The sequence below is a fragment of the Ptychodera flava genome, chromosome 10 (assembly GCF_041260155.1).
Source record: "Ptychodera flava strain L36383 chromosome 10, AS_Pfla_20210202, whole genome shotgun sequence".
Taxonomy (NCBI): Eukaryota; Metazoa; Hemichordata; class Enteropneusta; family Ptychoderidae; genus Ptychodera; species Ptychodera flava.
Window position 1 is genome coordinate 25,754,490 of NC_091937.1, and position 26,984 is coordinate 25,781,473.

General features: G+C 39.3%; 1 protein-coding gene across 1 annotated transcript in view; it reads right to left on the bottom strand.

Moving 5' to 3' along the window:
- Positions 1-7,025: 7,025 nt before the first annotated feature.
- Positions 7,026-26,984, bottom strand: part of LOC139142336 (D(2) dopamine receptor-like) — a 79,819-nt gene continuing 59,860 nt past the window's right edge. Inside the window, exon 2 of the mRNA XM_070712247.1 lies at positions 7,026-10,839. Coding sequence (XP_070568348.1) covers positions 9,040-10,575 — 1,536 coding nt within the window. The 5' untranslated portion in view covers positions 10,576-10,839 and the 3' untranslated portion in view covers positions 7,026-9,039. The remainder of the gene's footprint in view (positions 10,840-26,984) is intronic.

The following is a 26,984-nucleotide window of genomic DNA, read 5'->3' on the forward strand; positions in this document are numbered from 1 at the left end:
ACTTGATGTTCAAGGTGGCCGCCATCGGCGTTATCCCTATGATGCACGTGGGAAATACAGTATTTTCGATTTTCACAAAACTGGAGCTTCAAATGAACCCCCATATGTGGTAGACAAAACAAAGTATTGTATGAATTTGAGAGTCCGAATATATGAGGCTGTCCTTAAGGTGCATTCTACCTTAAGGGGAATTTATCCTCACTTTTCAGGTCGTCGAATCCGGAGTTTCCCAAAATGTTATTCGTACGGACCTTAGTGGTTGTTGAGTTGAATAACTTAGATGCCGACAGGCGTGAGGAAAGTACATGCCAAAATAAAAAATACAAAACCTGTGGTCGAGCTAACTGGAAAAGTTGTAATTTGCTTTTTGCAAGTTAACCCTGAAAATTGTCAACAGATATTTAAGAAGTTTGCAAGAAGACATTAATAGTTTATATGGTAACAAAGACTTAAAGACACTCATAACTAGCATTGAAAAGTTTGAGGTTTTTTAAAGACGACGATGATGATGATGAAATGATGATGGTGGTGGTGGTGGTGGTGGTGGTTATATAATTGTTGTTGTTGCTGTTATTGTTGTTGTTGTGGTTGTTGTTGTTGTTGTTGTTGTTGTGTTAATGGATTTGTAATTTGAAGAGGCAAGCTCCTCCAGCAGTGGCTTCATATCAATATAAAATGATTAAGTGAGAGTCTGTCGGTGAATATTTTCTTCTAGAAATATGGCATTGTACGTCATGCAAAAATAGAGAAATGAAAATATTCACTTCACATTATAAGAATAGCAGGGCTGTAGAACCGATAAAAGGTGTGAAAAGCACAGCTTGCTCAAAGCATTTAGAGTGACATTATTCATAGTATCATGAATGCGGTCAATACTGATTCTATATTTCTGTAGAATATTCGCTAACATTGCAACTGTTGCACCGTTATGCCCGCCGCACACGAGAGAAATTAGCTGAGCAAAGTTTCATTCGAGGCTGTTTGCTCAGCTAGTTTACCCTCGTCTGCGGTCGATTTTTCGTGAGTTTTTGTCCTCGCGAGGCGTTGAGCAAAATATCCAACCTGTTTGATATTTTTTGCCTCGCGAGGCAAAGTGCTCACCGTGTGCGCCGCGCGCCGGACAACGTCATTTTACTCACGCCTTACACTTAAGCGCATGCGTTAAAATCACATGACCATACAAAAATGGCCGGTGGTGGCACTGAGTCTCGGAGCAGCCGGGTACGCACGCTCGTTAGAAATTTCGCGGAAAAGGGGGTGATTTTAGTCGGACATCACGGAGACATCTAGGTCCGTGAAATCGAGAAAAAAGGGTACTTTTCAGATCACCCTCCGAGAATAGGTCTGGTTCTTCTCCCAAGACGCTTTCTCACTCGAGAGAGTAAAACCCAGCAGCGGTCCCTCCAAGCCATCAAGCCATGATCCAGAACCGTCCCGGAGAACCGTACATCACATCGTGAAGGTGATTGTAACTACGTGCCCACCCCTCAAATCAGTTCGATGAAAATTTAGTATGTTCTGGCTGTTTAGAAATCTAGTGACCGTCCCTGTGATGGTTAACTTTGTTCTTGTGTTTTATGAATTGATACGCTGTATTACCGGGGGGGGGGGAGATAGCTAATCAACATCCAACAACAACTTCCTGTATGACTAGTAATATGGCGGTCGATGGTAGAGGTGTTCTTCGCGGGAGATGCAAAACCTGTGCAGAAATTGCATGGAATTGTCAGTGAAAATGACAGTTTGAGATGCGTTATTGTGGATGTGTACCTGGAGTACACACAGTGATTCCAGAAGTGATTCAAATGTTGGAAAGTGAGTTCTCCGAGTCAAGTAAGTCTTTTCAAAAACTTAGCGAAACGCATAAATTAATAAATGTACAGCTTGTTGCGGATCCGTAGCCCTACCACTCTCTTTGCTGGTTGTGTTGGGGGAATCCAGGACCGTCCCGGGAGAACCGTACATCACATCGTGAAGGTGATTGTAACTACTCTTTGCTGGTTGTAACTAACTCTTTGCTGGTTGTGTTGGGGGGACTCCCCCAACACAACCAGCAAAGGGTGGTAGGGCTACGGATCCGCAGCAAAAATGTAGCTAGCTGTGCTGTTTGGTCCATAGTGGCTGTGATATCGCAGCGGTGCTGTGGCGTCTATCGAATGCGCTCGGGCCAAGGTCTGTGGCGATGACCCTTGACCCGAGCGCGTTCGATAGACGCCACAACACCACTGCGATATCACAGCTTGGTCCATAGCTACTAGCTTACAAGTTGTAAGGCATCACTGGTCAACTCAAGTCAGCGAATCAACATGAGAATGCTACCGTTATTTCTAGTTGAATCAGTTGTCATTTTATAGATTGTACTAACACTGCTTGAGGTGTTTTGTAGTTGTAGTATTTCTCTTGGGTTGGTTGTCATTTATTTGGTAGATTATCCGTTCAGGTTATTGTACTTGGGCCTCAGCCCAAGTACATTTGTTTTCATTCCGTGGGAAAAAACTGTAAGGTATAACCATTTCTGGCTGAGACCAGGGAGGGCAAAATGTTTTGGCTTCATCTTTCTTGGCATAATAAATGGCGTAATGATGTTAACTGAATGGAAGTGCTGCTCTCAGCCAGTCTTGAATAAGTGAGATGTGAATATAAATGCTTCTCTATCTGAGTTTTTGCCACAAAATCTTCTGAATATAATCAAAATGTGCATCGAAATGCAACAATTAATGCACCCTCCGTTTCCTAGGCGATGGCACGACCCTTGCTACACCCACTGGACGAGCCAAAGTGGGAGGGGTAATTTCGGTTTGGTCGAACAGGAGGGCTCGAGACCAGAATTTAACATTTAAACTTGAAACATGTTTAATCACTGACAAGATGTGGATTAGTGTTAATCAAAGAGAAAGTTTGAAAAGGAAAGGTTTTATATCCCGGACACAATGAAAAACATTACGACTGGAAACTGTACCCCCGGTTGAGAATAGTAATGCCCACAGCGATGGAGAACACTTATCCTTGAGCTGAGAAAACCAGACCATCATTTCGAAATAGAGCTGCAGATTCGAGAAGCTCGTTAAAAATAGCTAGGTACACCCCAAAGGGGTGGTTTCGCGTCTTGAGGGCAAATTTCGCCTCCTTCATTTAGAAATCGTACGTTTGTTTTTCCAGGGGAACACATCATTTGACACAAAATTTGCATGAAAAGGGGTCGCCAGTAAGCACGTGGTCAAATCTGGCATAAGAAACAATATGAAATGTTGGGTAAAGCCAGTCCAAAATAAACTGATTTGAACTTTTGTGTTTTGTAATTTATACCACTGCAGTAACATGACTTTTTTTTGACAACATCACACAATGTAATACGTTTTGAAACTGAATACTCCGACGTATTCTGTGTCCCCTTTGCTAAAAAATACGGTATGCCGATTACCATGTAAGGAGATGATGACGTCAAGACAGATTTGTAGTGCGTTTGGTCTTGGATGGTGCACGAAGTTTTGTCGAGGTAGCTTGTGTATTTATTTCCTAAATGGGAGATATTAGGGTCGATCTAAAAGAAGGCCGAATAAATGTTATGATACTCTAAGCGAGCTGAACTCCAATGCGAATGGTTGGATAATTTGGAGGATGTCTAGACTGATCTCGTCTCATTAAGATTATTTGGCGGTCAGTATTGAATTTCAACTGCGTCACAAGTTTGCGTCGAACGGTCAACGAACGATATTTTAGAAATCTGGAGACATGGCACATCGCAGTTTTATTTTAGTATTTTATTTTACAAAAGATGTAAGAAGCAATGATTTTGTTGAAAATTCTGAAAAAAATATAGGAAGATTTGATCGCGAACACATTTTCACTTGGGGGTCAACTAGCCCTGCGTACGATGCTGTGTGTTCCGCTACAGCTAACCGCCCCGCTCACCACAGCCCTGCAAAGACCCGTACGTTGGGTCGGTGACTTCAAATCCATTTTGGAACTTGACGTAAAAAGCCAAATTACTGCCGAAATTCAGCGTTCTTGGGCCCAAGTCGTATCCCAGCCTACCTCAGCTACTCGATCGCTTCCAAAAATGACAGTCTTTTATTCACTTCTCGTAAATAACCGTCGATGTCGGCAGCTCTCTCGCTTATGGCCCTGCGTACGATGCTGTGTGTTAGCTGTAGCACATAGCATCGTACGCAGGGCTAGGGGTCAACATGGGGTCGCAGCCATGTTGCCTCAAAACTTATTTCTGTCTGCACTCAAAACTCAAAAATGTCGCATATGAACCTGAAAAATCGATGTAATTTTGTCAAACTTCGGCGAAATTTCAGCCTATAGACAAAATTTCATCTAGGTAAGGTAAATTTATTGAAATTTGATCGACAAAGTAATCCTGAGCTTGAACGTGACAGCTCGCCTTCTCCGGGAAGTCATGCATCCGGCCAGCTGCCCATATGGGCGGGTGCATGAGATTGTTTTCAAGCGACGGCGGCAGACCGTACGGGGCTCTGGATATGAACCTACCGCCGGTGTAGCTGTAATAACTGTTGCGTTGTTTTTAATCACCACGGACGAAGTCCGAGGGGACTTATAGGTTTGGTCATGTCCGTGCGTCCGTCCGTCCGTTCACGCCTAGTACCCAACCCCATACAGATGCACGTCGATTTGTTTCACAATGCTATCAAATTTGGCCGTGTTAGAGGACTTTTTAGTTTACACCTCCATAGACTCCCATGTATAAGGCAGTTCTCCATAGACTCGCATGTATGATGCCAAGAAAAATAAAAATTTAGTTTCTCATTGTATTCATATTGCCTAAAGGATGCAGTGACACAGTTGTTTTGTCCCCACGGATAAAGTCCAGGGGGCTTATAGATTGGCTCATATCCGTCCGTGAGTCCATCAGTGAGTCCATCGGTTCACGCAGATATCTCAGACATTTGACAAAATATCATGTGACCTTGGTGACCTTTGACCTGAAATATACATTATTGTCCATAACTCAGTAACCACAAGTGCTAAACCTTCATATTTGGTATGATGGGACACCTTATGACGCCACATATTGTACCTCATTAATTATGCGCATATCTTATTTTGAGCGAGCCAATAGAACTAGAGGTCTGATTTCTGGTACAAGTATATAGGCATAATTTAACAATATAATTTGTTTGACAAAACTTCACGTGACCTCAATGACCTTTGACCTCAAATATACATATTTGTCCACAACTCAGTAACCACAAGTGCTACACCCTTCATATTTGGTATGAAAGGACACCTTATGACACCATATATTGAACCTCATTAATTATGTGCATATCTTATTTTGAGCGAGCCAATAGAACTAGAGGTCTGATTTTTGGTATATAGGAATAACTTAGCAATACAATTATTATGACAAAATGTGACGTGACCTCAATGACCTTTGACCTCAAATATATATATTTGTCCACAACTCAGTAACCACAAGTGCTACATCCTTCATATTTGGTATGATAAGACACCTTATGACACCACATATTGTACCTCATTAATTATGCGCATATATAATTTTGAGCGCGCCAATAGAGCTGGAGGTCTGATTTTTGGTATATAGGAATAACTTAGCAATACAATTATTTTGACAAAATGTCACGTGACCTCGATGACCTTTGACCTCAAATATATATATTTGTCCACAACTCAGTAACCACAAGTGCTACACCCTTCATATTTGGTATGATGGGACCTTATGATGCCACATATTGTACCTCATTAATTATGCGCATATCTAATTCCGAGCAAGCCAATAGAGCTGGATGTCCGATTTTGGTATATAGGGATAACTATAGGGTAGAAATCTAAATATGCCCATCTAAATATTAGACATCTACCATCGAGAACAAAAGAAATTTGCTGTAATTTGAATATTTAAGGAGTTTAGCAATTCCCGCTATAAATAAAGAACCCCTGCCTCAACTCCACAAAAGTTGCTAGACATATTTTGCCGTTGTCATGCCATTGCTTCGTTTAATAACCAGTTAATCAAATGCCTCATTGACAGGAGGAAATTCAAGACCATATTTGAATAGTAGTATATATTGTCCTCAAAATTACTCTATCACGGCCCAAGTACTCATTGCCTTCAGCAATACTGCCTTGTTGTAATAAAAGTTGCATGTGGTGTTTTTGTACTAAGAAGTATTTCTAGTTGAATTAACTGTTATTCAGTAGATTGTACCCGGTTTATTGTACTGACATTTACATGTAGTGTTTTGTAGTACATATAGTTGTATTAACAGTTGAGATTGTAGTATTAGATAGATAGATACCTGAAAGCAGGAGAGTACTATTTATCCAATCTTTGCTGAAATTCAGTGAAAGAAATGGTTGTAGCTGGTAGGCAAAATTTCCCTTCAGCTACAAGTGATTTTTCTACAAAAGGATTTTTTTTTTGTTTTTGCAGCTACAGATGACGGATGATGTCTAATAACTCAAGAGCCATCAACTAATACAAGATCAAAATGGATCAGAAAAGTGATTGTATATGAGTGTGACTGATGAACATATGGTGAAGACAAAACATTGAACGATCACTGTTTAAATGCCAGCATTTGGATCTTTCTGTCAGATCAAGTGTGGACACTGATGAAGGACAAGAGATTTGTTCGAAACATGTCTGTTTTGCTAATTCACAGTGGAAGAAGAGAACTGTTCTGTGTTTCACTGTATTCTAGTTTTCATTATGTTACTAAGCATACATTGAACAAGGCAGTCTGTTACTGTGCACATCAAACACAAAGTCAACCCATGCTAAGCTAGTGTATTATGTGTTCCTTTTTCACCAAGAGTCAGCACACTTGCTTTGAAATTGGTAATAATGGTATTCAAATGTCTTGGCAAACATTTAGGTAAAATCTCCCAGATATCGGAAAAAAGGGGGTGTGTTTTCGCAGTGATTTTCTCCCAGATTTTCCCAAAAAGGGGGTGTTTTTTCTGGGAAAAGGGGTACATTTCAAACTCTGCTAACGAGCGTGGGTACCCACCGTCCAGAGACTGCCACCGCCGGGCGCGGCCGCCCCAGTGATATCGTCTAGTAGGACAAATTGGTGGAACTTTGGTGCATAATTATCCTGCGCTATATGATGTAAGGTCTGTTGACTTTAAAAACAGAGACATAAAGTTCTCATCGAAGTGAAGCACAGCAGATAATAAAGTTCCAGAGGACAGCAAGCAAAGGTCCGCTCAGAGAAAAAATCTTGCGACGGTACTGTCGACATTAGCTGTGGAAACGCAGCTATCAGTGGCGTGCGTTGCTATACGGGTCATCAAAAGGTCAACCCCGCCACGGAAACGGGATACGCATGCGCTTTAGTGTAAAGGCGTGAGTAAAATGGCTTTGTCCGGCGCACACACACGGTGGGCATTTTGCCTCGCGAGGCAAAAAATATCAAACAGGTTGGATATTTTGCTCAACGCCTCGCGAGGACAAAAACTCACGAAAAATCGACCGCACACGAGGGTAAACTAGCTGAGCAAACAGCCTCGAATGAAACTTTGCTCAGCTAATTTCTCTCGTGTGCGGCGGGCATTAGGATGAGTATATGGTCTGTAAAATGAAGTGCTTTCGAAACTGACCGTCTAGTGCTGTGTTTCACATTTTGCTGATAAAGAAAGGGCTTCTACAAATTGTACCACAAAAGTTTAACGGCAGGGCAGATTTACTCCAAGAGCAGTTGTGACTTACTATGGTGTAGCTGCCTGCAAGTTCTGCCCACGCGGACATGTAAAATGTTTGCAAGTCTAAAAGTCCCCGGATGGTATCTACAGTACCTTCGGACGATTGGGCTAAATGATTTATACCCTCCATGAATCAATAATGAGTTTCAGTGTCCGCAAACACACGGTTATTTTTCCAAGTCCCTTCCGTGAACTTGAATTGCCCCACAGCCAGTGTGCGAAATTAAGAGAAAATAGCTTCAGACATTTTGGAGTGCCAATTACAAATCCTATATGATCTGTTGTACTACCCTGTGACGTCCTACAGAAACTTTTTGTACAATAATGAAAACAAATTGCAACACATTTTTCCTGGATGTCACGTGTGCATACGGTTAGGCGCTTTGAATAAAATTCTTTATTTGCCGTCCTCGTGCTGGTAGGTTTTCAGAGAAAATTAGGAAAACAAACAAAATGCTAGCACTGTTACAGCTTATGTTAATACACTTGTGTTTAGGCCTACTGCCTGTTTTTTGTTTGTTTGTTTTTTGGTTTGTTTGTTTGTTTGTTTGTTTTTTGTCCCTGGCTGGCTGGTAGGTTTTTCAAAAATCCAAGGACGGCAAACAAATAATTTTCTTTAAGTGGCCGTACACACGTAATGAAAATCTAACTATGCTGGCAAAAATACGCAGGAAAGATTAGATACTGATAGTAAACAGTGATATTTGAAGTATATCATATCATATCAAATATCTGTTTTCGGTGGACCTTCCATGTCCTCGTTCAAATTTTCAGGCCGTCATTATTTTTCAGCATGCAAACCAAACTTTACGAAGTAGAGGGGGATTTGCCAATAAAACTCCCCCCGCCAATCTTTCCTATTACGTAGAAGCTTTATCACGGGAAACACGCTTTTTTTGCCGGAATTTCACGACAATTGTTATCCCGTTCAATCTCTACGTAACACATCCGCTTTCGATAAAGTGACATTTTGTGGCATTGTCACTTGTTCATCTTTTGCATGCTCTTCTGTTTGTATTTATTATGTCTGATAGAATAACAACTAAAATTATCTCAAAAAATCAGCCACCATTTAGAATCATTGCGTTTCCAATGCGTTAATCGAAAGTAGCTTCAATTCTAAATGCTGTCTTCAAAATTGATGTAACACATTTTCTTTTGGATTTCACCCCTCGCTTCGTTTATGCGAAGGGGCTGTGGAAGCATGGTTTCGTTCGGCCTGATAAATGCGTGCTGTTTACAACAAAACGTCTCTCCCACCTAGTCGTTCGAATATCGAACTGTACAAACCATAGTTCGTGACAGAGATTCCGGAATGTGCCTTCGGTCACCTTTAGTAGTTAGTTATTGTATTTTAGGGGGTGGCGTCAGTTTACGCAGGCAGTCGTTGCATCTGAAAGACTTCAAGACGGCCACCACATCGCGGCGAAATTTCTTGTTGACAAAGCTATAAATGAAAGGGTTCAGGAAATTATTGACGAAGTAGAGAAAAGTTAGATATTTGACCGGAGACGGGTAAGTGTCATAGTGACGCCAGTTCAGTTTGGGGATGAAACTGAACACGAAGAGGGGCATCCAAGAAAACACAAATACCACGGTGACGAGCATAAGCATCAGCACGGTTCGATCGATTCCGGTGCGTTTGGAGAGCATCGGCGTCTTTCGTTGGCGAGGCGCTCTCATAGTGGGTCCCAGTCTCCCTTGCCGCGACCCGCCGCTGGTTGTCGACGTCGATGTCAGAGAGCCCCTCCTCGCTAGCGATGGTACGCCCTCGTTCCCGGCGACAGTTTTACTTTGCTCGTTGTTTCCGTCCTTTTCCTGTGCAGAATCAAATTTCAGATTTCTCCTCTGTCCGTCACCGTTGGCAATGAAATTCGTTTCTCGCGCGACATGGTCGTCGATGTTTCCTCCACTGCTCATGCGATTTAGATTACCTATAGGTGTCGATACTTCAGATTCGTCAGCTCGGTTCATACTTGTGCTATCACTGCTGCCTGAGTCGTGACCTTGGACGCTGTTCACCTTGCTCGATGAACTTGCAAATGTGTGCCTCTCAAATCTTTGAGGTAAATCTTTTCTGTTGCTTAACACGCTCATATTCATGGTCGACAGCCCGCTCAATTTTTTATCGGTCCTCTGCAGTCCCAGGGTACGATTCCGTATTCTGATCTGTGTTCGCACAGTCATGATTATTTTAGAGTACAAAACCAGTGTACTCACAACGAGAACACAGTAGAGAGCGAAGAGCACGCGGTAAAAGACCAGGTCCAATTTCGGGTCGCAGACGTAACCGCACATGTAAACAAAGGCTCCGTGATGACGCTCACGATAACTTAATATCCCAAGCATGAAGAACACGGGTAAAGCAAAAATCAAGGAAAACACGTAACATGCAACGACTACGACTTTAGCTTTCTTCAGCATGTTCAGCGTGGAGGAGAAATAGAGCGGTCGGCATATAGCGTTGTAGCGGTCAACCGCGATGACCTCTGTGATCAGAAGAGAATTCCCTATGCTGACGAACCATGTGTACGTGAAAGTCTTACAGGCGGCGGCGTTCGTGAAATTGTCCACCATGTGGCTGTACAAGATATACGGAAAAATCACCGAGCAAATGAACAAATCGTTGGCAGCCAGAGTCATGATGAAATAGTGCGGGCACGTCTTCCGCCGCCTCTTGCCGTACACCACAAGCACGAGACCGTTCCCGACGATTCCGATCAAGGCCAAGGCGACCAATGGTATCACTTGTCTCACTCCGAGGGTAAAATTGTCGCCGACAGCACCGTTGAAATTACTGTAGTTCTCGGGACTCGGAGGCATATCGAGATCGGATGGCTCAGAGGTGTTAAAAATTGCAGGGTAAGTGTGCGACACCATAGTGTCCCCACCAGCATCAGTTTGAAGCCAGTATACAAAGCGATATTCTTTGCAGCAGCACTCTTCTGACAGTTGCGTCGAGTGATATTGCCAATCCTGCTGTCACGAGGGCGTTGTTTGATTAACGACCAGGCAGATCCTGTTCGAAGTTATTTCTAGACAGTGCAGGTGCACAATGCTGAAATGTGTCCATTAAATCGTAGAGCAGTTTGGTGAAACAAGATCCTTACATTTCCAAGAAAGGAATAGGTTACAGCGTCATGTCTGTAAAGTGAAATCGGAGAGAATATGTCGTGTTAATACCGGAACCACATCGCGCAACTTTGGCTCGAGCTCATTGGAAGTGCTACAGAGATGTGAAAGCCAAAATATATTAAAGGATATCCTTGTTCCAATAAACAGTCTGCCAACATGAACGTTCTTTAAACTCAGTATCCGTTTGGTGAGCCACTGTGAAATGCACGGTTTTGTTTGAAAAACGCTCGGCCCACAGAACACTAATAACAACATATCTACCACTAGACGTAGTGGTTCCAGAATGCAGGGGGATACCGGTGGGATTTAGTAATCTTATTTTGTTCACAAACAACCGTTGAAATCTTTGAACGTCCTTTTGAGAAAACTTAACGTTCTGGAGGGCTAAGAACAAGAAAAAAAAAACGTCTTAGAGTAGAGAAGTTATAGGAGTAAAGTAAGTTATAGGTATAAAGTAAGGTCGAAAGGTAAATAAATAAATAAATAAATTGTGCTGTTCCGACAACATGGTTTTCAAAAACAGGGTAGGTAGGTCGGCAGAAACTTTTTTCAAAAATATTTTTATTTTTAAATATGCATTTTTCAGGGATTCACGGCGATCAAACACTGGGCACCACATTTCCAGAAATGTATCATACATATAAAAGGGAAAAAAAACATAAAAGACATCCTCGTTCAATCAAAAACCAAATGCAAAGTAACGAACGAGTGATTGTTTTCTTTCTTTTTTTACTTCTGTGTTTACGTAGCTCTAAAAGATTTTATTTTATTTTATTTTATTTTATTAAACCTTGTTTAACGAGGGTAGCCTGGTAAGCTTCAGTAAAGATGCTTATCTTCCCCAGGGCCCTCAATGAACATACAAACTGCTACAAAGCAGAACAACATGAAACATGACTAACAAAGCTAGAACAATACAATGCACAGAAAAAAGTGACCAGGAGTCACCACCTGCACACAGGAGAAAAAAATGCACAGTCACACTAGATAACAAAAACAAATTTAACAAGAAAACTAAAACTCACAAACACAAAAAATTATACCCAATAAGCTTTCAGGTAAGCTGTTTTAAAACTGTCTAATGAGTTACTAGATCTTATATTTAAATCGACATTATTCCACTGATTAGCACTATTTACAGTAAAGCCTTTTCGATAAAAATCCTTATTTGTTGCAGGAACCATTAACAATTTTTGCATCCTGGATCTTGTAACTCTTTTATGATCAATTTCGGTAAAAAGACTTGTCATATATTGCGGTGCAAGATTATTTAAACATTTAAAAACCATACAAACATTCTTATAAACTATTCTATCTGGTAATGGCATTATATGCATTGTTTTAAATAAATGCTCGGTCGAAGCATTATACCTTGCATCACACATCACTCTTATAGCACGTTTCTGAATCTTATGCAACCTTTTCATAAACGGTGATGCTCCCCATAAATGACAATTTTGGGTCGACAGGTAAAAAAGGGTAAGTCGGGTTATCGAAACGGCACAATTTTTTTTTCGTTCGACCTAACCATAAAGAGCAATTCCATTTTTTTTCTGAGCCTCCCTCTCTGTCCAGTAAATGTGACGACGTCGCACATTTCCCGTGATCTTTGAAACTTTAGAACCATTTCACTTTGACGTTCACATGGATGAAATCAAACGTCAAAATTACGCCCACAATATCGCTGATGCTGGTAAAAAAGTAGGCGTGTTGTTTACCGTTACGTTCAAGGACGCATGGCCTCTGCGCAACGGTTGAGCTCAACACCGTGACCAGCGCAGAGCCTGCAGAGTCAAATCCCCTTCTAAGGGACCGTTCAGTTTTTACGGCCGGGGGGAGCGGCAAAATCCAGGGGGGGTCATCATAATTTTGGAATCCGAGAAGGGGGGGTCATCACTTTTTCTTTGGTAGGAAAGGGGGGTCACCACATTTTCAAAAACATAATACCTACAATAAAGTTCACTTTTATGCCATGGCTATGATCGACCCTCTTGACCCTCTTTAATAATGCTTTCACAGAAGGATCTCAAAGTATCAAATTACTAATTTTGTCATGATTGATTGAACAAATATTTGAGTGAGGTCGTTGATCCGTAAACGGTATCTGCATGTGAAAACAAACCTGTTGTAGCATTGATTAATGAAGAAAGATTAAAATTGACTGACATCGACATGGACTAAACCGATCTGAAAGTTCCTCCTCGCCGATTTTTGATGTCAGACAGGGCGTGAAATAGAGTAACCGACGGGAAGATACGATATTTCCACCACCGAATCCCCAAAACTTAAGACTCGGTCGTTGCCTATTCAGAATGAATTCAGACGCTAAATACGTTATAAAATATCAGACAGCATTAGATTTTAAGATCTTGTGTTATAATTCTACACAACGCACCTGTGACGCAATGTTTATTTCCGTATCTTCGACTCAAGCACAGGCCTACAGTCTATTATCTCTACAGCGAGATCTTTGTTTATTTTTATCGTGTTGTGTAAACTTCTACAGTAATCAACTGTGTCAACACTCGAGCAGTAATGGATGGTGTAAAACCTTTGGTATATTTTGCACTTGACACATCAATAAACAATATTTTATCTTTCTGGGATAAAATCACTTAAGATATCAACAAATTTGTTTTCATTTTCATTTGTTTGCTGTGGACGAGTATGTTGGTCAATATTCGTTGGCGTGATGCCATTTAGTTGGGGTGGTAACATTTCAAGCTATACAATGCATAATGTTAATGTCACTGTGAAAAACAAATATTGGAAATTAACATTACTTATTCAGTCCTATGCTATGGTAGATATTGGTGTGTAATATTTTCAGTGAAATGAACAGATGGAATGCCACGTTGAAGTTGATAGGGTCAAAGGTCAGGCTCTCTTGAGCATGGGCGTCTATCAATCTCTTCAAATGACAGATTCCGGACTTTTTCGTTTTCTCTACTTACGTGTAAGTTACCAACATTCCCGCCATCTAAGCTTCACAATCTACAGATAAACGATTAAACTGCTGGACCCCAATATTTACAAGACATGACTTTCTGACTTTGAAATGAACCGATACCCGAGAGGTTTCTCTCAAGTGGTGTCGTATTGACAGCCACGCCCTTCAGAAGTGTGCTACTGACCGTAAGTGGGGATCCAATCGGTATGTATTTTAATAAAGCCTGGTGGTTTCTTCCAAAGAAAACTGTGAGATATTTGTAAGCCGAACATATCAATTAAGGATGATTTAAATGGGGTCGGAGTACAGGGTGAATAAATGTTTGCCAAGGAAATATCGCTGTCTGCAACTTAGATAATTTCCAGATTAAAGTAGAGTGAGAGACACTGAAATGCATGATCGCACTCAAAGTCAAAGGAAAAAACGAACACTTAAGGTAGTACGGGCCCCATACTGAGAGACTTAAAATTTTCGTCAAGCCTTCTTTAAGGAAACTCAGATAATAAAACTCAGTTTAAAAACAGAACGATTTTCATCATCGAACGGCGCACTGATATATTCAAATGCAGTTTATCGAATTTAAAACACGTAATTTAATCATTTTGAAATTCCTAGTTGCCGAGGTGATAAATGCTAGTTCCTGGTCACTTTAACTGAAATGAGATGACTGTGCGGCCTGCCGCGTCGTTAACAAGTTACCATTGGGTGCGCGACGTTCTATATATATGGCTCGTAATAAAAATACATGCATACAACATGTCAAATACTTATGACCCACATGTTGACGAATTTGTTTCCGGGAACAGCAACGTGACGTACTACTTGCGGAGAAAACACTGTTGTAATTATTTCATATACCAATGTGTAGACCTTCCATTTTGAGGGTCTATGACCAATGGGAAAGTCCGCACGGTCATAAAATATCATCACAGAAATCGACCAAACATGTTAACCTCACTCCATAGCACCCTCGTTCCAGAACTCACTGCGGCATTTTAGCCAAGGGGAATTCTCTAGTCTTCGGTTGGAGCCGGGGATCGGACCATTTAAGGCCATCGTCTGGGCTAATGTCGGTCAAAATGCTCAAAAAATCAAATTTTATTTTTTTCCTTCATTGTCACCCTCGACATGTATACTTTCAAATAATGCTATATCATTCTTCAAAAAATATTAACTAAAATCGAGAAAAATCGCGTTTTTTTCCCACTGACCCCTGGTCAATTTTATTTAGTCTAATTATATATTCAAAACAGGTAAATCGCTATTTTTGGTTGCCTAAAAACTTTGTTGAGTTATGGCATCATGTATGAAGTAGTGACCATTTGCTTGCTTATTGAAGCAGCTTTTTCAGAGGTAAAAATATGGCGTTGTGGAAATTGTGAGTTTGAGACTAATTGCAGTCTAAAAAAGCCAGATCAATGAGTAATCGGGAAGAAATTTGCAACAAATGATTCTGTTTTATATTTTGTGTGGATATTACTGTAAGGCATATGAAGATTTTCATTCAGGTATAGCAATTAAACCAGAAAACAAACCATATTAGACGTTATGGTGTCCATATACATAACAAGTAAAGAATCTCACATGAATTTCATTATCATGCTGATTATAAAATCAATGTTTTTTTGATAATTAACAGTTCATTTTTCACTTAGAAGCAATTACAACCAGGCTTTTGTAAATAGAATTCTAACTGACAATTTAAACTTGTCGAATACCCTATTTTGAGGTCGTAAACTTTGCATGAAGTATGAGTATCACCTTTATGTTGTAAACATTTCAATCCAATAGTCCTAACAATTGTCTTTTGTACTGCATTCGTTTCTTGTGGCAGTAATAACTCTTGAAAGAATGGTTGGAATGCAATGAAAATCAGCCAACATATGTGAAATTAAATACTTTACAAAATAAACCTCAAAAAACAAGGTCATCCAATCATGTCATAGTAGAAACTTGACGGAAAGTTGTGAAATTTATTAATTTTTCAATCTTACCGAGATGACTATGATTTAATTTATATTGACGTCTTATACAGTCATAGATTTAGGTTCATATTGTAATACACATACATCTGAATGCTACAGAAAAAATTCGGTTGTTGTATGACTTTTCGTTCAATAGATATCTTTGCCACAAATTTCCTCATATTTTTAACCCTGAAATTGTCGCCATGCCAACCGAATATCCGGTTTTCCCCCTGCACTGCATTTTACCATCTACTGCAACAAAAAGATGACAAAATCTGAAAACAAGGTACTACACGGTTAGTGTTTAAAATAGCCCAGACAATAGCCTTAAGGAACTAGTAGACTCTGACAGAGAAGTGCGTTATCATCTCAACTGAAATTGAGGTTTACCGCCGTCGTTACGTCCACTGAATCGTGGAGAAGTGTTATCACAAATTTCAATGGCAGCCCGATCATAACCTCATTCCGCAAGGAACAAAACTGGGGCACAGAGACATCGATAACAATATCGAGAAATTGAAATGTTCATCGTGCAATTACCATTCCTTCAACACTTACTTTTAAAAAGTCAAACGGTCTTGTCTCTTTAATTGCCCATGACCAACTGTCTCTTATTTGCTCAGTCGTAACTATGGCGCTCCAAAAGTGTTGTGATACAGTCGTGTTCGGCTCTCGTCTTATCTGGGAAAGTCAGTAGGAGAAATTAATCGGTTTCCAACAGTAAAAAGTCGGGATTTACAAGATCGTAAATGATGATTTACGCGCGAGAGCAAAGAGCCATGAATGTTTCATGTTTGATGTGAAACACACATCCTAGTGAGAATATCTGCAGTACAGTAAGTACAGGGCGACAATATAATGATGCAATACGCGGCAATTTGTATGCCCCACCGAAACATAACTAAATATCACATCACATTACAACAATGAATGGCAGCGCAACATCCAAACAAACTGCACACCCCCAAAAAATACGGCAACACCTAGTAAGATGTTTTTATTCCTATTTTGAGTTGAAAAAGTAACAAAATTCTTCTATCAAAGGCAATACATACAAGAAATACAGTCATAATATTAATAGTACTCTCTCCTCGACCAATCATAAACCATATCGCATCATGTGACGAGAAAGACAATAGCCCTATATATAATTAACAAGGCAAGTCAAAATCGATATTTCATCTTTCCAATATATTACAGTGCCATCCATAATTGATGTAATTAGCTAATCGGAATTCAATCGGTACTGTTGCACTTGGCACAATGAATCTCATCGAGCACCAAAACAACTTCAATGCTGAACTGGAAGCTGTTCCATTTCAAATTCTATTATGAAGCTGTTAAAATCGAACATAAACGAGCCAGTTGCGTACGCACCGTGGAGAAGACGCCATTGAAGATCTCCTTCTTTTTTGGGAATTGGACTGAGATAACAAGAAGTGAATCAAGGTTTGATATTTTCAGAAAGTGAAATCAGATCTCTCCAAACTTTATCTTGACGTTTGTTGTTCCAATGAAAATTGGATATAATCAAGAATTCATATATGCTACCCTTTTCAAGTTTATAAAAGGGACAATTCAAAATAATATGGTCATCATTGCCTTTACAAATAAGTTCGAAAGAGTACGAAGGACGATGACAAGAATGAACGTCATCCAAATCAACTTCCTCTTCAAAATAACTGTGGATTTTGTTTTTCCAATCACAGGGAATAGAATCAACCAACGTCTTGACAGTATTTGTTAAAATTCTATCCGAATGAATAGAAACAATGTTTTTAAACTGGCTTGGGGAGCGCCAAGTTTTTTGGAAAGGGTCAAAAAGATCTCGAACTTTTGTAATGCCAGCACTGATAAAGTGATTAACAAGAGTACTATCAAGAGGGTTTGTAAAACTAACACAATCGTTGAAAAAAGGGCTTCATGGAAGATATCTTTGATTGAAAGGGGTCCACCTTTTCTCAGGAAAATACATGACTTCCAGACTCTCAAAAGCTAAAGATAAAAATTAGGAAGAAATTCTGGAACAGACTGAAAATTCACTGTAAATAGTTGAGAGGTGTACTTGAGATTGTCAACACTTCGAAAATAAAAATCAGCAAACAAAAATGAAGGATGATCCAGACCTGAATACAAGTATCTTTGAAGATAATTTAACCTGAAAGCTTTCACACGTGAAGAGAGATCGATAAGATTTTGCCCTCCTAACTTCAATGGAGCAAAAACTGTACGACTTGGCAACCAATGTTTTCCTTGCCAGAAGAAATTAAGAAATTTGTGCTGAATTTCATCAATGATAAAAGCAGGAGGACAGAGGCAAATTAAACGATGAAAGAGTTTAGTTGCAGCAAGTTCTATACGATAACACGGCCTCGGAATGACATAGCAAGAGCATATCTATTCCACCAAGATAACTTATTGTCAATCTTTGTAACACACTCACTCCAGTTTTTTGAAAAATACTCGTTACTGTTGCCCAAATAAGTACCAAGGAGTTTGAGACCAATACTATTCCAAGGAATTTCAAGCGGACGATCAGCACGCCCACGCCCCCGGCCCACGCCATGAGCCGACCCAAAGACCTTGGGACTTACGACAGTTAAGTTTTGCATTACTGGCATGCTCATAGACAGAAAACCAATATTTAAACCTCAAAAAATCAGTATCACAAGTTACAAGAGTATTAACGTCATCAGCATAAGCTGAAAGTTTACATTTACGATCACTTGAATTTGGAATCATAACACCTTGAATACTGTCATCTTGTCTTATTCTGTGTAAAAGAGGTTCAATAACAATTGCATACAGCTGCCCTGATAATGAGCAACCTTGCCTTATACCACGTGAAAACTGAACTGGAGCAGTTAGAGAACTGTTAACACGAACAAGACTATCAGTTTGTGTATACAGAAGTTTGATAAAATTGATGAAATTTTCACCAAACCCGAACGCATGCAGAGTTTGAAAAAGATAATGATGACTGACACGATCAAAAACCTTTTCCTGATCTAAAGAAAGAATACCAAGAGGAAGATTCATGTCATTATGAAAATGAATGCAATCTCTAATTAAATGAATATTGTCAAAAATCTGTCTGCCTGGAATAGTATAACTTTGATCTACACGAATGATATCTTGCAAAACTTGCTTCAAACGAAGTGATAAAGCTTTAGTGAAAATTTTATAATCAGAGCAAAGCAAACTGATAGGTCTCCAGTTCTTAAGGAGGGAGTTATCACCTTGTTTAGGAAGGAGTGTGATAACAGCTCTACGACAGGACATTGGAAGAAGGCCATCGGAGATTGACTTTTGAAAAACCTGGTGAAAATCGTTCCCCAATAGAGACCAGAATTTTTTATAAAATTCACAAGGAATGCCATCAACACCAGGTGTTTTACCATTCGCAATGTTCTTGAGTGCAAAGGTGTACTCGTCAAGACTAATGGGTTCATCAAGTTGCGTAACTTTGTCAGCAGGTAATTGAGGGAGATCATGAAGCAAAGTATTTTGTGCTTCAGGTGAAACAGGCTCAGCAGTAAACAGGTTTTGATAAAACTGGCGAGTGAGTTGACGAATTTCTCTCTGATTTTCAGTAATTGTATGATCTTCACGTTGGAGATGAGTAATGGATTTACGACAGCCTTTGTATTTTTCAAGAGAAAAAGACTGTGAATTAGTGTCAGAATCATTGAGCTGTTGAAAACGAGAACGAATAACTGCACCTCTGGTATCAAGTTTCTGAAAACTATCTAACAGGTCTTTTTGCTGATGGTATCTTGTTTTCAGAGAAGGGTGAGTATGAATCAATGTTTCCAAAGTACGAATTTCCTCAATAAGCTTTTGTTTTGATCGTTAAAGTGTTGAACTCGTTCAGCGCTGTACTGCTGACTTAATTCTTTAATCTTTTGTTTTCCTATATCCCACCAAGACTGAAGAGAAGAAAACCTATCCTTCTCATTACGCCAACGTTAACCTTTCCAGAATTCCTTAATTAAAGTACAGTAATTTTCATTATTAAGAAGACTAGTATTGAGACACCAAACTGGATTTTTGTTGACACTCGCATTCATAGTTAAAACAAGAGAAACAAGAGAGTGATCAGATAAATCAGTAGGAGAGTCAATAGACACAGATTTAATTTTCGAAGTCAACCTCTTGTTGATGAAGAAAGTATCAATGCGACTTTTTTGCTCTCCTCTCTGCCACGTAAAATTTTGAGCCTGCTTATGAAAATAACGCCAGGCATCAGAAAGCTTACAGCGATGAACAAGAGAAGAAAAAACTTGCGAAGACTTTAAGTGTGATTCAATATGAGACGACCTATCTAAATCAGGAATAAGTTAAAGTCGCCCCCTATGACAATACTTTCATTATCAAGATCAAAATCAAGGAGAAATTTACGAAGACTTTCAAAGAAAATACAACGATCATCTCCACTTGAAGGAGCATAAATATTGAGCAAATGAAAGGAAGTGTCATCCATTTTAATATGCAAATGAAGTAGACGACACTGGACGACACTTTTTACAGAAACAACATCAACATTTTTGTTTCGCGGAAACAGCAATGCAACCCCAGCAAAATTACTAGTACCATGTGAGAAATTAATAGGGCGCACGCCAAACTACTTGCCACTGAGCCTGATTAGCCACTGTAAAATGGGTTTCTTGTAAAAAATAAAAATCAGCATAATGATTGGACTTCAACGAAGACAAAATGTTATACCGTTTCAAAGAATCATGGCAACCATTTACGTTCCAAGAAATGAAACTTGCCATCACTAGACAAGCAAAAACAAGAACGATTTTACTTCCCATGTTTAGTAATAGCCAAGCTTTTACATTGACTAGTGACAATATCTGACCTGCGCAAGTTAGCAAATGACTTTATGAGAACTTTATAATCTGAGCAGTAATCTTTACATTTTCTATCATATTTTTAGAGCCTTTAATGTCTCCTAAAAACTCAAGCAAATAAGATAGCTTTTCTTGAAATTCTGATAAGTCAGAAATTTCAGACGCAACAGACTCATTGTCATGATCAGACATTTCGCTGAGAACATCAAAGGAGTTTGATGTTTTCACTCCTGACCAAATAAGCTGATTTTGAGAAACTTTTCTTGGAGACTCTGACTGAGATATAAACAAATCCTGAGACTCATTTACATTGATATCTGAAAAAGGAGTCTCAGGAAACTCAAGTGACTGGGACTGAATAAGTGAAGATGATGACGATGAAGGGGGTCGAATGATAAAACGGGAGTAGAGGGGAGCGGAGAATACGAAGGCGAAGCAGGGGTTCGTACCCTGTCTTCATCGGCATGGACGTTAACACCTTTTTCTTTCTCTTGAGCGTCAGTGGGTTGACTGTTTTTACTGGTGAGAGGTCTTTGATCAACATAATTTTCATCAACATCCATTAAACCTAAGTTTTCATCCACACAATTATTGTCTTTTTAAATATTTTCATTGTCATTATCGTTGTTTTCTGACGATCTATAATCATGATAGTTAGGACAACGTTTACGGATATGACCTTCTAGACCACAATGAAAACAACGCAGTTCATCAATAGATACGTGAACAGAATAAAAACGATTATCATATTTTATCTGAATTACACCAGTGATGTTCTCGTTGTGTAACAAAACATGAACTTGTCGTCTAAACGACTTCACATGCTTCAGTTAAGCATTTTTACAACCAAGAGGGATTGCTCTTAGGTGTCCAACAACTATACCAAGTTTCCATAAATGTTCCTCCAAAACTTCATCAGGAATGACAGAATTTGACAGAATTAATTTTGAGGCCAGTTTCACCATGTGTTCCACATCGACTAATTCATCAAACAAAGCAAACTTCGATTCAACAATGCTTTCAACATTACCGAGTGTTGCTAAGAACACAACAACGGACTTATTCATTCTAGATGCAGCAATAACATTTTCACTTCCGACTTTCTTTGCAATCTGTTCAACATAGCTTTCAACAGGAACACCTTCAATATTAGTACACCTGACAGCATACTTGTGTGTCAGATTCTGAAATGGCCATATTGCCGGCCACGGGTTAACAAATGACAAAAAATAAAATCGAAGAAAATCCACCAAGTCGAAGATGAAACCGGACCGGACACGAGACCAAAAAGAACAAAACACAAACGCAAACTGATGGCAATTGACAAAGGATGGCAATTCTCACTGGTAGAAAATCAAAACAAGTAGGAGCCCTTCTTCTGTACGTCTATCCAATATGGCGGAAGAAGAAGAAGAAAAAATAATAATGATAATAAAAAACAGAACGATTACTAGAGGGTTTCGGACCCATGGTCTCGAAACCCTAATTACGGAAGTAAACTTTAGCAGATGGTCTCACTAGTGGTTGGCCGTTGTGTAACTCGTGGGGTGAACGCGATGGCTTGGCCAGCCGGTATAAACAGCTGCCAAGACGAAAAGCCAAGCGACTGGGGCCAGTGTAGGCGTTCTCGTGAAATACATAATCCCCCATAGAGTGAAGTTCAATGACATTTTATTCCGCCTAGTTTTATTTCTCTTTCGAACCCGCAGATTTCTCTGACATCGTGCCTATCACTGCACATTTGAATAGTATCCACTTTCCTGCTTTTCCTGTTATGAGAGTGAACATGATATGGAAAACCTAATTTTCCTGAAAGATCACAGCATATCCATATCTCAATTGGGGAACAATATTTACGTTCATAAAATTACACTGTATTTTAGCAACTTAAAAAGTCCGTGGTGTGTTTTTCGAAAAGGGAAGGGGTTTCAAGGTTATAAAAATTTATTATGTAAATGAGTACTCCAATGAAACACATTGCTTGTAAGTCTTACAGATGTTTTAAGTAAAAGTCGTAAATTGCTAGCGTGCGAGGAATTGGTATCAGGAAGATAAGCATAAAAAATGTTAATAATTCCGCTGATATCATCCGACACGGTTCCCTCGCAGATAATATGTTACCCCCAGCGTCGACGTCCTGGTAAGTCTAGTTCTTACAAATCAGCTTGGCGTAATTGAATTCATCTGCCCTGCAATTTCATGCTTCTTGCTTTGATCGATAGCCAAGCTGTGTAGTTCCTCTGAGTGTTAAACACCTCTTTAAGGTAGAACGCGCCTGGGGGACAGATGTTAGGACTCTCAAACTTTTCCAATTCTTTTCTGATTTACCACTTGTGGGGGCTCATTTTGAAGCGCTGGGTGTAAGAAAACATTTCACCGTCTTAGTTTTGCGAAAAGCGAAATTCAATTTTTCCTCGTAGACTTAACACAGGATGGCGGCCATTTTGAATTTCAATATCGCTATTGCAGACTAGAACAAAGGCGGTTGGGATTGCCAAAAGGGCCTTTAAGTTTTCATTAAATTTGACATTTTCGTACCCAATAACATCTTCCTTAGTGTAAATGTATTCGATCATGAAAAGACGAATAAGTTCAATTATCCCTCTACGTTTTCTAACCAGAATATGAATATATTAAATTCTCTGTAGCATCTTTTACCTTTTCCGCGACGTGAAAATTTTGTTCCACATGAATGTTATTAATCCTATAGCAACAATTACTTTCATACTCTGTTACCTTTTCAAAGATACTTGCATTTGCTTTGTGTCTGTTTAACCAACTCAATCGATGACTTGTGTGCCTCGAGGACAGATATTCGGATATCAAACATTTACAATATTCTTTAAGCAATATTGATTAGGCATACACCTTGTAAGGGTTCATTTTGAACCTTATAGAAATCAGTAGAGTTTTCTCTGGCTTAGTTTTGTGAAAATCGGAAATTTTATTTCCTTCCCATAGAGGTAACCCAGGGATGGCGGCTGTTTTGAAATTCAAATATCGATAAATATAAGGAACCTAGTACCAAAATGTACAGGTGACTCCAAATTTTCAATCTATAGTTTGAAAGAGAATTTTCAACATTTGCTTGTTGAAAGTTTGAGCACGAGTTTCATGCTTTCATTTTCGAGCCGTAAACTACCTTAAAATCACTGAGTATAGAGACCATTGAAATTTTACATTTCACTCACTTGGTATATTTTGAACTAGGCACATTTTTTCGGCATCTCTTCGGGAGTGGCTTTAAATCTATAACAGCCTTTGTCAAAACCTGCTCCTGACGAAGGTCGATCGAGTTGCTGTATGTCACGTGATATACATTTTTGTTAAAAATATCTAATATCGAATGCGTCCGCAATACCAAGGGACCAACGTAAAAAATATCCTAAAGTTTCCATTATGTGCTCTTCTCTTATGCGGTTCATATCAGAGGTCGGTTTACTCTATGAAATTGCCCATCAATGATTTTGTAAGTGCCACTACATCTACAGCGTGCACGGCATCAAGTTCAAGGTGTCAACACCCAGCACAGACGCAGTTATTCTGTTGACAACACTATTGTTGGCTAATTGCTGGATGCAAGGTGATGATTTTGTCAGAGAATTATTCAATATTAAAGGTGAAATCCGTTAGATCCATCGCTTACTTCAAATGAGGGCGTCCCTTACACTCCTTGCGTCTGAAGCCTGCACATGCTCCATTTCAGGTTCTGCCTGAAAGCAAAATTTTGTAGTAATGATAAGATTTTGCCAACGAGTAAAAAGTGACCATCTTACAGCCTCCAACACTTCGCTACGAAGATTGCTACATTCACTACACCCCCTTCTCCAATTGGGCCGGCAAATTCTTCCTGCGCATCAGTCAAAATAAGTGAACCCCTATCCATTGTACAAAAAAATTGATGACCCCCCTTTCAAGATGACAAAAATTTCATGATCCCCCCCCCCCCATTGCTTGAGTAGAGCTTCATACACAAACACCTCGGGGGAGGGGGACATGGAGCGATAGAATCCAAAAAATAGAGCTTAGATGTTTTCAAATGACCTTCCTTACAAACTCACAAGGTGTTAATGCTCAGATTTCCCTTCTTGACTTGCTATAATTTTGAAATTACCCCTCAAAGGGGTTGGACAGAAAGTACTGGTGGATCGCAATATTTTTTGCGCAAGCGTGTGTGTACAAAATTTTAATATTTGGATTTCATTAAAATCAGCTGTTGATAATGTTGATTCACTATACACGGTATACATATATTTTCTCATACATGTATGAGAAAACTATGTAATACTTTTCAATGCAAAACTATATCTATGCAATTATAGATATTTGATAATTTACATAAATGTACTTAAATGAAATTGGGTTGTTACAGCTGGCATGTGGACAAAACGTTTGACCTTAGAATTTCACGAACAATGTTCATCCACTATACATGGGAGTCTATGATAAAATTGTGACAAGCCTCAGAGTTGTCAAGTCAAGATGTTCATGTGACAGATAATTATACTTTTGTTCAGATTTACAGTTGAATGACTTCAGAGAATGAAATCATACAAAGAATCATTTTTATCTCCCAAATATTTCTGAACACTGAAATTGCTTTTTGACGGACGGATACTTCTGAAAATTAAGTGACCCCCCTCTGAGCTGTATGAAAAATACATGACCCCCCCCCCTTGCAGTTTTCAAATTTGAGGTGTCCCCCCCCCTGGAATTTGCCGGCCCACCCCCGGCCATAATAACTGAACGCTCCCTAACTTACCCTGGATATAGCGTTTACATCGCCAGTAGGGGTCCCTGGCAACCTTTAAACAAAATTCCAGCGACCCTCTCCCTTTTACTTCTCTTCGACTTTCTTTCCCTTATTGTTTACGATACATCAATCGATGGAAAAATCACGTGGTTGCATACGATCGTAAAAGACGCTACACATAGAAATAGTCCCGACTTAAACACGCTGCGCATTGATATATTTCGTTGTAATTACACTTCTTTTCCCAGCCTTCGCTACACTCGCAACACTTCGATACGTAGCGAGGGGGTAGACTATAAAAAGTTTGCACCTCGGATCTTGCAGTGTATACAGTAGTCTGCACGTCAACAATGATATCGAAACTCTAGTTTCTAACATACGTCTGCAAGTTTATCCGTGCGACTGTGTTGGTTAAGCATCCTAAGTAATCAATATATGTGAGGTTTTCTGTTTTCGAAGAAAGAGGAATTTTAGGTATTTTACTAAATGTTGTTTACTTTAGAAGGATACGCGTATTGCGAAATGTGGCCATTTTTGTAACCACATGGTACTCGGTGATTGAAACGCGGGTGATATCTCTCGACCTTCACTGCGCTTTTGTATTTAGTTTAGTAAACTTGTTGCTCCCATACCATGCAAGTGGAACCTGGACTGTAGTGTGAATTATCAAAGGTGTACAGAGATGCAGCGGAAAAAAATCCTTAGATGAGCTTGAACAATTGGCCAATGGGGATTTGTTAAATCTCTGTGTCATGTCTTAAAATGCTCAATACAATAAGCAATGTACAAGAAAAGGTATTGACTGAAATAAGTTTTCAGTTTGCATACATGACTTGTGACACCAATGTATTGTTATGCTAGTTCCGCTAGTTAAAGGGAGGTGTTGTGACAGAAGATAAAAGGGCTTGGTAGTTCGGCTGAAAAGTCTTGGCAATATTATGATATAAGAATTACAGGCGTATCAAAACAAAAGTGATTTGCTCGTCCACCAGAGATGACGCTATACACGAAGTGGAGTGAGTGACCGTGCTGTGCATCAACGTGTCTCACTGTCACAGAGCCATTAAGCCGGAAAACATTCAATTACCTTTCCTACAAATATCTGCTCACATGCTATTATCCAAAGTGTTGTCATAGGATTGTAAGATACTAGGACCAATACTATTGTATTAAATCGAGATATAGTGAACATCGAAGTAAATTAATATTCTACCCGGAACTCTTTACCTTCTATATGCTACTGAATACACAATTGTTAGTAAATTTTGTATAAATGGGGAATAAACAGTGGTACTTCGAGCTTTAGTTGTATGGAATGACGACAGCAGACATTATTTCACCCTTAATTATAGTCAGACCGCAACCAATGTTCTATCTCCGACAAGATATATATATATATATATATAATATATATATATATATATATATATATATATATATATATATATATATATATCATATACTATATTTCATATACTATATATATATATATATATATATATATATATATATATATATATATATATATATATTTCATATACTATAGGCCACCGGCCCGTAAGTATACATATCACAAAATATAGTTACATCTCTTAAGATGCTGCAAATACAAATGTAGACTGTGCTCT